This window comes from Squalius cephalus (assembly GCF_949319135.1).
Source record: "Squalius cephalus genome assembly, chromosome: 18".
Classification (NCBI taxonomy): Eukaryota; Metazoa; Chordata; class Actinopteri; order Cypriniformes; family Leuciscidae; genus Squalius; species Squalius cephalus.
In genome coordinates, this window is record NC_137139.1 from 22,362,508 (window position 1) to 22,373,945 (window position 11,438).

The 11,438-nt window shown below is 37.7% G+C and overlaps 1 protein-coding gene across 2 annotated transcripts; it reads right to left on the minus strand.

The window, feature by feature from the left end:
* Positions 1-94: 94 nt before the first annotated feature.
* Positions 95-6,756, minus strand: LOC307145363 (mucin-5AC). Of its 2 annotated transcripts, none has more exons than XM_079848433.1 (12): positions 6,478-6,756; positions 5,876-5,923; positions 2,845-2,875; positions 2,736-2,762; positions 2,393-2,564; positions 2,212-2,315; positions 1,921-2,092; positions 1,325-1,428; positions 871-1,045; positions 692-795; positions 430-598; positions 95-332 (listed from the first exon to the last, which is right to left on the minus strand). In XM_079848433.1, exons 2-12 carry the CDS (start codon positions 5,885-5,887, stop codon positions 170-172), a joined length of 1,233 nt encoding a protein of 410 aa, XP_079704559.1. In that variant the 5' UTR covers positions 5,888-5,923; positions 6,478-6,756; the 3' UTR covers positions 95-169. The 2 variants fall into 2 exon arrangements, with proteins under 2 accessions (XP_079704559.1, XP_079704560.1); XM_079848434.1 differs by lacking the exon at positions 6,478-6,756 and adding an exon at positions 6,095-6,190.
* Positions 6,757-11,438: the final 4,682 nt, after the last annotated feature.

The following is an 11,438-nucleotide window of genomic DNA, read 5'->3' on the forward strand; positions in this document are numbered from 1 at the left end:
GGTATCATAGAAATAGTCTTGAATTGACATGATCAGTTTCCTCTAATGTTCTTGGCACTTCACCAATGGTACAATGATATGAGCTGAGGCGAGAAATGGCAATGCAATCAAATGTTTATTTTATTTGTTTCTAAACGTAAATTAAAAGCTTAGTTTGACAGATATTAGCCTAAACTTGCAAGTTAATCATGTTTGTGACATCCAATGGGAGGCTTGGGAGAATGGAGGCATTGCAGAAACTTTGCAGACACGTGTAGCGGACCTTGTAGTCCTGACAGTTCCATCCACTCTGCAGCATATTCACACACTCAAAGCCCTGAAGTGGATCATATCTGCAGAATCAAAGTAGATGCCCATCAATCATTACAAAATTACTTTACTATATTATGTAATATTTTTTTATAAAATAATTATATAGTTTAAACTTACACTTGAAAGTTGCTTCCAGGCAGTACAGGGGTCCCACTAACAGTTGTGACCTCAATGGCGATGGGCTGAGCGCAGGCCTGTAGTGGGTATGCTATCAGGGTTAATGACAGCGTCTCATAGTCTCCCACTCCTCCGGGATTATCTCGGTCAAACCAGGGTGTCCTACATTCTAATAGAGGATAACCAGTTGAATGGATATCGTTCATTCATGACCAATAAAAGATCAGTTCATTGAATTCTATTGTGTGTAAATGTCACTTACTTGAACACCATTCCTCTGGGCAGGTGAAGCGCACCTTATAATCGACACAAAGCCCTCCTCCTTGGTTTGCGTTTACACAAGAAAACCCAGTTGTCGGATTAAATCTTCAGAAGATACAAAAGAGCTTTAGAACATAAAACATTTACACAGTTTAATTTCAGATCCTTTGATAGACTCACACTTGAAAGACATTTCCTGTTTGAGATGCTGGCAGGCCAGAGATGGTTTGAGCCTCTATTCCGAGTGGATTCGGACAAATGTACCCAGGATACAAACTGAGAAGGGCAGTCAAGAGTTCAGAATCCCCTCCATTTGTATTAGGATCGTCAGAATCAAACCACCTGGTTACGCAGTCTGATGAACAGAGAGAATAGTTATGCCAAAATACTACATGTACAAATGTGTGTACTGATATATACACACAACCCCCAAATCCAAAAGAGTTGGGACACTTTGCAAATTGCAATAAAAGTCAAGAAATATAATTTTTTTTTTTTTTTTTTTTTTAATTGACAAAAGTACATGTTTTACCTGAACAACTTAATGGTATTGCATTTTACAAGATGTCCCAACTTTTCTGGATGTGCGTTTCTGTGTGTGTAAAATTATAGTAGATGAAGTTAAGATACATACTTGGAACACAAAAACTCGTTGGACATGTGAAACGGACCCTGTAGTCTTGACACCCTCCATTCTGTTGTGCATTCACACAAGCAAAGCCCTGTGTTGGATCATATCTGCAAAAACAAAATGCTTCTGTTAACATTATTGAAAGACTTGCTTCTAGGACTCGCTCTTGCATATACAATTTAACATGCAGTTTCTATAAATCAGGTTTTTAAGAGACTTGGCAGTAGCTACGCTGCTCTTCCATCCATAGAAAAATAATTGGGCAACTGTTTATGCAAGAGCAAGCGTTTCAGAAAATGCACAGTCCTACAAGCAAGTGCTACAACTGCGACCAAGTGTTAAATCAGTATTTCTCTCAATTTAAAGGTGCATACAGGGCAATGAGCTTACATTCTCTAAAATTCTGCTCTAAACACTTCAAGCAGTTAAGCAACTAGACTGATCAAGAGAACTGCAATAGATATTCAGTACATAAGTAGTGTAATATTTGGTGGGACAAGGCCACTGTGTCTACTGTAGATCTCACATTCAAAATACATCCATGTCATTGTTCTAATCTGAAAGAATTTTAGCATAGAGAATGACACTGTTGGTCGTACACTTGAAAATTATTTCCAGTCGGCAGTACAGGGGTCCCACTAATGGTTGTGACCTCAATGGCGATGGGCTGAGCGCAGGCCTGTAGTGGGTATGCTACCAGGGTTAACGACAGCGTCTCATAGTCTCCCACTCCTCCGGGATTATCTCGGTCAAACCAGGGTGTCCTACATTCTAACAGAGGATGACCAGTTGAGCAGATATCGTTCATTCCCCAAAAAAGATAATATAATTGAATTCTATTGTAAAAATGAACAGCTCAGTGGCTGTTTTTGTGTGTAAATGTCACTTACTTGAACACCATTCCTCTGGGCAGGTGAAGCGCACCTTGTAATCGGCACAAAACCCTCCTCCTTGGTTTGCGTTTACACAAGAAAACCCAGTTGTTGGATTGTATCTTCAGAAAGACACAGAATAATATTTACATATCTTGTAAAGCTTCAAGTAAGATAATTTGTTTGAATTAAACCTCACACTTCAAAGACGTTTCCTGTTTGAGATGCTGGTTGGCCGGAGATAGTCTGGGCCTCTATGCCGATTGGATTCGGGCATATTTCTTCAGGATACATACTGAGAAGGTTAGCCAACAGCTCATAATCTCCATTTCCACTTGGGTCATCACGGTCAAACCACTTGCTTATACAACCTGATAAATACCAAACAGAGGAAATGTTTTGATAAAAAAAAAAGGGGGGGCAAATTAAAGTAGACCATGGTCAAAGTGAGAGTCTTTCAGGATATCAATATGCTGACAGACAGAGCATGCAAGATTTAGTGTTTTTTTTTTTTTTTTAAAGAAAAGAAAAATAACACCTACTCTGATTGGAGAGTGTGATAATTGTACCTGTAAATAAGGAAATTGATTATTTTTTTTCTTATAGCAGTATCGGTTTTTACCAATATCTTCCTTCATAAATCAAACTTACTTGTAGCCAGAAGCACCCAGGTTGCAAATACCTGGAAAAGAAATTGTATAATATTGAATGTATAATATAAATGTATATATAATATATAGGGGTGTAACGGTTCACAAAATACACAGTTCGGTACGTTTTCGATGCAGAAAAAAGAAATGCCAGAGAAATTAACTTTATGATGTTATAGTTTTAAAAAATAAAATAAAGTATGATCATTTTTTACTTTAGCAATTATGGAGCTATACTTGACTCTTCTTAGGGGAATATAAAACAAAAACAGCTCCTTTTTTCAAAAAAAAAAAGTAATATTGTAGTAGGCCTAGTAATAAACAATGGTTTATTTTATTTCAGATTAACATTTGAGGGCAGCAATTTTATTCATAATGTCGAAATAAAACCGACGTAGCTTGAAAGCACATTGTTTCTTCCTGGTTTCCACGTCAGCGCTGCCGCTGTTTGATCGGTTAATTACTATGGCGTCATTTTTTAGTCAAATGTCATGAGCGTGTAAGACATGCTCACGAGCACATTATGTTATTTCACGCGCGCAAAAATGAACCTTCAGCTGGCATGATAAAAGTACTCGCGCACAAATTCAACAACCGAGAGGTGTACAGGTAGCTGCGAGCGAGCGCCTGGCATACTCTCATAGGTTAACTCTGCTTGTACAGTGGAATCCTGCTCGCGCGCAGTGGATTTCTGCTCGCGGAGTGCTGTTTTGCTCGCGCAGTGGATTTCTGCTCGCTCAGCTGATTTCTGCTCGCTCGAGTCTACATGACTTTTGACAATTTGGGGGCGGAAACCAAGGAGGGCACTGACCCTCTTATGATTGGTCACTTTCATCATGGAAAATCTTGGGAAATCCTAACCCCGCCCACCTTCAGACGCAGCGCGAGTCACTCAGCTCGTTCTGCTACTCCGGCTATCTCTGTATATTTTAGACAACGAAATATGTGATAAAACACCTTACTAACTATTTTCGTTTTCATTTAAAGAAATCTTAAACATGATAGCCACACAAATGTGGTTCATGCAACGCGTATTGATTATATTCACTGCACATAACGTTTGCCTATTAAAAAAAAAACTAAATATAAAACAAACCTGCCTCTTTTCGTTTTAAATATAATATAAAAACATTAAACATTTTAATATGGTCCAGGCAATATGTGCATTTGTACTAAACAACAGATTTTGCAGTAAACAACATTACAGTTTTTAAATTTTTAAATACAATTATTACAATTTAAAATGACAAAACTCAACCCAGTCTCTTTTTGTTAAATTTCAGTTTTATCAATATTAGCCATGATAAAAGTATAAGTAAAAGGTATAAGAAGCTATACAAATAAAGCAAACAATTCAGTCAAACACACAAAGTCAGCGCTCTAGTAAAACCATACAACGGTAATGTTAAATAGCTTATAAAGTTATGAAACTTCCCCTCAGCCAAAACGATTGGCCACAATGGCCAGGGAATAAATTATAGATTCACGAGACCAAAAATCGCCCGTTAGATATACACAAGACGAATTATATCTCATGTTTAACCACTACAGAGACCCCAGCGAAAGCGGCGAACGTCAGAAAGACTATAACCGAGGAAAGGCTGTTCCAGGCGGGGTACATGAGTGCCGAGCGCCCGGTCATCGTTGTATGGTTAGACAAGAGCGCTGACTTTGTATGTTTGACTGAATTGTTTGCTTTATTTGTAGCTTATAGCTTCTTATACCTTTTACTTATACTTTTATCATGGCTAATATTGATAAAACTGAAATTTAACAAAAAGAGACTGGGTTGAGTTTTGTCATTTTAAATTGTAATAATTGTATTTAAAAATTTAAAAACTGTAATGTTGTTTACTGCAAAATCTGTTGTTTAGTACAAATGCACATATTGCCTGGACCATATTAAAATGTTTAATGTTTTTATATTATATTTAAAACGAAAAGAGGCAGGTTTGTGTTTTATATTTAGTTTTTTTTTTTAATAGGCAAACGTTATGTGCAGTGAATATAATCAATACGCGTTGCATGAACCACATTTGTGTGGCTATCATGTTTAAGATTTCTTTAAATGAAAACGAAAATAGTTAGTAAGGTGTTTTATCACATATTTCGTTGTCTAAAATATACAGAGATAGCCGGAGTAGCAGAGCGAGCTGAGTGACTCGCGCTGCGTCTGAAGGTGGGCGGGGTTAGGATTTCCCAAGATTTTCCATGATGAAAGTGACCAATCATAAGAGGGTCAGTGCCCTCCTTGGTTTCCGCCCCCAAATTGTCAAAAGTCATGTAGACTCGAGCGAGCAGAAATCAGCTGAGCGAGCAGAAATCCACTGCGCGAGCAAAACAGCACTCCGCGAGCAGAAATCCACTGCGCGCGAGCAGGATTCCACTGTACAAGCAGAGTTAACCTATGAGAGTATGCCAGGCGCTCGCTCGCAGCTACCTGTACACCTCTCGGTTGTTGAATTTGTGCGCGAGTACTTTTATCATGCCAGCTGAAGGTTCATTTTTGCGCGCGTGAAATAACATAATGTGCTCGTGAGCATGTCTTACACGCTCATGACATTTGACTAAAAAATGACGCCATAAATTACGGAGAAATGTGAATGCTTCTCTCTAGATCTCGCAGCGATGTTATTACTTCAGTGGCGAATTCAAATGTTTTCTTTACTGGATCTCTTAGCGCTATGTAGTAACAGTGTCGCTTGATCAAGATAGGCTCGCGCTGCATTGGTCAAACTGATAAACGGTCCGTGAAGCACAAATTAAGGAGTAGCGCAGTTTCATTCCGCTTTCATTACGTTTGTCATTTGATGTCGTCTCTCTATAAACAAGGCTTTATGAGAGCGCTTGCCGCGCGCCTACATTTGAAAAAACGAAATTTTGTTCGGCAGGAAAAATGGTCCAAATGCTTCGGTTTGTAATGCGTACCGAATTGAAAGCCTCGTACCGAACGCTTCAATACGAATACGTGTATCGTTACACCCCTAATAATATAATATAGGCTAATATAAATGCAAAAGGTGTTGGCATACCTTGCTGCTCATTCTTCTGACTTTTCAGTAGGGAATCTAATAGGAAAACTTAAAAAAGAAAGAAATCATTACAGTGTCTAGAATGGAATAGTAATAATAATAATAATAATAATAATAATAATAATAATAATAATAATAGCAAGGTGCAGTCAGACAGAAGATTATCAGGAATAAAGTTCAAATGCAGATATTAATACTCATCCAACAGGTAATACATACACGCAAACAGACCGGACAAACATTGAGTAAACGCGAGGAACTAAAATACACAGGGTGATTAACTAAAGAACAGCTGTGATGAGGATTAGTGTCCATAGAAACTGATGAGTAGCGGGAAACTCAAACAAACACGTGACTAACCATAACCAACTAAAAGTCCATGAACGAATCTAAGAATAAACACAACTGAATAAGTGTGACAAATGATCATAATAATTAATGGCATTGCTAAAAGTCAAAGGCATTGCTTATTAAATTAATTGACACCATTTATTTGAATTTCTTCTTATTCAGTTAGCCTATTGAATACACAACCACAAAAACACTCAAAAAGTTTCAGTAAAAAAAGGGAGATAATTAAAATATATATTCTGTAAACTTACCCAGTCTTACTTGATGATTGTGTTAGTGAGAATATATCTTGTGATATGCCACAATATTTGACCATCTATCACTTCACGCAGGAGCAGTTAGTATCTTCACAACATTATCCGTGCTCTCCTTTTGTCTGTTGAAATTCTTTCTCTTTTTAAGCAGGTGAGCTCCTCCCAGACCATCTTGCAGCAGCAAATCTGTTGTCAGCTTTGACCTAATTTCTCACCTCCCTTCATTAATCACCAGCACTCCACCCATCTTTCTCTGTCTCACCCATCTCACATGGCAAAAGCTGTCCACAATCAAGAATTATCTAGTGGGTCATGAACAGGGATCATGTCATAGGAATAGTTCGGGCTAAGACTTAATCTTTTGTTCCTCACTTTAAAACAGGGAATGTGAGAATGTCAAAAGTGAGAAATTTCATCATGCTACATGCATTAGAAAGAGATAATACAGCAATTGTAATCATTTACAATATACTTTACACAATAAACCACACCAAAAAGGGAAGCTTCAAGCTATTCATTTAACCTCATTGCAGACAGTGAATGTGAAGAAAAGAATTCTGAAAATGAAAAACTCCCTTTCATAAAGATCAATGCCATGAGAATCAGGATCAATTAGAATTAAAAGCACAAGCCAGACATTTTAGTGCTTCACAATCTTCACAATTTTACGGGTTTCTTGAAATGCACAGTGCTGATTCCGCTTCCTGAAGCTCACAAAAGATGAACATGAATATGTAGATTATGCACTCTTTAACTCATTACACAACAAAACAAATGTTTACTTATAATCAAGACATTCTTTATTAATATTACATTATTAGCAATTTGGCACTTACAAGTCTAGCAATCTGTTATTATATCAAAAAGAAATAATTATTGTATGGCTTTAGAAGACGGAATACTGCTTCACCAACACATAGAGATTCTTTCACCTAGATAGCATTACATGGAGACTGTGTCTGTTCTCCTGAATTAGTAAATACAAAAAACTCCCAAAACCATTTAAGGGTAAAAGTTTAATTGCTGTTCAACAAATAAAAAAACGATATAACACAGATAAACTAATTATAAAGCTCAGGTTGCTGGATATCCAATCGCTTTCTTCAAAAGCACTTATTGTTAATGATCTGATTACAGATCATAAACTAGATGTGCTGTGTAAAACCAGACGATTACATTACTTTAAAATAATCCACCCACCAAGATTATTGTTATAAACATGAGCCTCTTCTGAAAGGCTAAGGTGCTTAATGTAACACTATCTAGTAAATAATGACAAAGTCCACGTCAAAGGGAGTTAAAGTCAACATGAATTCAAAATGAACATTTTTATAGAATGTTACAGTATTATTATAAATGATTTATCTGTGGATGTCAATTTTTTTTTTTTTTTTGGTGATTTTCCTTTTATTGTGACAGGACAGTAGAGTAGAGAGATGACAGGAAACGAGGTGGGAGAGAGACGGGGGATGGGATTGGGAAAGGTCCACGAGCCGGGACTTGAACTCGGCCACCCGAGCGCAAAGCTACACCCGAGCGCTACATGTCGGCGCACTGACCACGAGGCCATTGGTGCCGACACATGTCATTTTTAAGTTATGTGCCCACATTATATTTAATCAAAATAACGTCCTATCGACCTGCAGGTAATAAAGTAAGAAAACAGTTTACTTCCATGTTACTACATAAGGTGAACAAAATAAAAATGACCACTATGAAACATCCTGAACAAGTCATGTTTGCCAAGTTGTTTTGGGTCGATCAGCTTGTTCTTCTGTACTGTCATTACCAGACTCCAGCTCGAACTGATATAGCAGTTGACGTCATAACGTACTGGAACTACAGCAGTGTTACAGTGCCTCAAGGCAGGCAGCCTTCAGAGCTGATACTCACCGGTACTCATGCTTTATCTTGGTGTTGATGCTATGGGGAACGCCATCAGCATAAACGGTGTCTGAAGCACTTCTAAAGTATATTCATTGGCAGGCGGCAGTCTGTGACGTTACACGCAGAGTTTGGGCAAACTGCAATATGTCCTTTTTTTCTCATTTGCCTCCCTCCCTGATGCTTTGCGGTGGGGACATATCTCCCCTTGGAAAGGTGGCAATACTGAAGGGTGTAGATTGGGCAGAGTAGAGATGGACTGCATCATAGAGAAACGGTTGGCTGTCCACTCCTCATCTGTGGCCTATTTCAGTATTCTCAGTCTGAAAGTACTGATTAGAGGTTTTAGAACGATGCATACCAGAGTATAGCTGAGGCTATGTTGTGCTCTGCCCTTGGGGCTCTAGGATTAGGCCTGTTGTGCAGAGACAGGGAGGAAGGTTTTCCCTAGCACCTGTGCACACTAGCTTTAGGGAGTAGTGCCACTGTGCAACTTTTTCCTCAAGTTAGGATGCGCCCTTGGGGTTGATGCGGTCTTGACTCTGGCCCAGTTATGGCGTAGTTGGTGTTGTGTTCCCCGTAGTGTCAACACAAAGGCAGAGCGTCAAAGTTCCACTTCAAAAGGGAATGTCTCAGGTGCGTATGCAAACTGGTTCCCTGAGAAGCTGAACGAGACACTGCATTTTGCATTTCCCATAGCATCAACATCAAGAGGCAGCATCTTGCAAGCAACATGAGACGTTATGTTAAAAGTCCCCCTGTAGTCAATAATTTTATCCCTTAAAACTCATCTTTGATCACTAAAATGACATATTTAAGTGTTTTTTCCTTGGAACAAAAAAATCTTCATGCCTTGACGTAGCTTGAATGTAACTCTACACCCTTCTATGAATATGCGGAGCATTCAGATTGTTAACAGGTTCTGCAACAATGAAAATAAGAATTTTGTTTAATTTATTTTTTTACCAATTAAATCATGTAAAGCTATTCTAGTAGACCCCCCGAAACTATATTATGAGGCTGTAAATTAGCTTAATAGGGGCCATTTAAGTCAGAGGGACTTGTGTAGAGTGAGTGTGCAGGTTTCATTTAATGCATTACAATGTTAGTAAGAACAGAGAGAACATGAACCTCAATAAATAACATCAGAGATGTTTGCATTAGATTTTTTTACTCATCTTTCAAAAAATTCCTACAGTCATAAGAGTTAAATTGACATAAAAAAAAAACACTTTTTAAAGAGGCTATTGGTTCCAGCCTGCCAAACACTAAACTCACACAGTCATGTGTATTGGGGGCAATTATTATATACCCCCTATCTCTGCAATCTTGATTTCCTATCGGATTTCAACATCAAAATTCAAACACAAAAGCACAAATTTGAGTGGTGCAGTAGGCATTACAAATTAGCAAAACACCACCAGCTTGTGTGATCATGCTTTAAAGCCATTTTAGGCTCAGAAATCAGTGATGACAAAAGACAGAATCAAATAATAATAATAAAAGTGAAGCAACTTTAATTAAGCAGTAATACTCTTTTTTTTGTTTAAAGAAATTTAACAAACAAGCCTTAATCATATAAAATGGTGAAAAATACACACAGGGCCTAGGTGACCTTTGACCCCTGTCTGGCCCATGTGGGCGAGCATGCTCATTAGAGCTCCAAGTCACAGCACTAATAAAAGAGGGGTTTCACTAGGCAGTATTTCATCTGTAGACCTTCCATTCTGCCTCCTCTCTCTGTTCTCCATTTTAGACCTGCTCATTTTGCAATGCAATGAGAGCAGCCAGAAATAATCACTTCCTGTACACTCTGATTGAGTTAATGAACCTGAACGGTACGCCATAGATGTAGCAGTTCTCCATTAACCCTCCGGAGGATCTGGAACATGACATACACATTTCCTCCTTTGTTCAATGCACATTGTGTAAGACTCATACAGAATATGAATGTGATGGCAGAAGACACCTACCAACAGACAGTCCATCATGAAAAATAATATGTTAGTGAGGTTGTAGAGAAGAGAAGACTGAAGAAAAAAAACATTTAAACTGCTGCAAAGTGATTTTCTGTAACATTTGAGATCCACTACAATAGCACTTTAGTCCTGCTATTATTATTATTTTTTTAAATCACTATTTAGAGAAATCACATCCATTTTTAATCTAGAATTTACTAAGATTAACTTCAGTCTCAATACTTTGGCTTGAGGGATTGTAATCAGTAAACAGTATTTTATTTTATTTTATTGTAAAGCTGTGGCTTTTATTACTTACAACAAACAAGACCCATCCAGAGAAGTAAATATTACATGAAACTAAAATTGTGGTTATGTGCTTGTTTTGTTGCCTTTGTCTTGTCTGAATTTAGCACCATATGTTTTTTCATTTATTACCAGACACATTTACCAGACATAACAATGTTACCAAACATGGAAGGTATATCATGTGAAATATATACAGTCTACACCATATATATGATCTCCCAATTTGTATTTTTTAGCAACAGTCTTCACCTGAGAATGAGATGCATCATGATGTCTTCTGTGCTGTGACCTCACAGAGACCCGTTCCTCATTGTATCTAACTAAGCATGCTCGTCCCCACCGGCCCTAATACAGAGTAAAAGAAGGCAACGGAGTCTTCAAGTATTAACACAGCTCGGGCACTAAACCTCAGACACGCAATATTAGAGCCTAGAATCACTGCTAGGAAAACAAATGAGCAGGTTATTGTTAGCTTGCATTTCCCTCCACAAATATTATATATATATATATATAGATTAATATGCTTATAAATAAAAATTCAGTGCTGTAAAAACATCTCCGATTCCATAGGATCTGACCCACCATAGAAGGCTCATCATGTTTATTTTTTAAAACCTTTTGTCGTCTTTTTCTCATGGCTAAAAAGCTACTGTTCGGAGTATGTAAACTGAGCTTCTGTGTTAATAAGTCCTTCATTGAGCATAAAACACGGAAAAATTGAAGACTTGTTAATATCATAAATTTTTCTTTCTCTCTTTTTTTGGTTTAAGAATCCTTTCATGTGTTTTTTTTTTGTTTTGTTTTTTT

Coding starts and splice junctions, on each gene's coding strand:
- LOC307145363 (XM_079848433.1), bottom strand. Junction 2,316..2,392: donor ACAGGAAACGTCTTTGAAGT/GTGAGGTTTAAT, acceptor GTCTTTCTGAAG/ATACAATCCAACAACTGGGT. Junction 1,429..1,920: donor ACTGGAAATAATTTTCAAGT/GTACGACCAACA, acceptor TTGTTTTTGCAG/ATATGATCCAACACAGGGCT.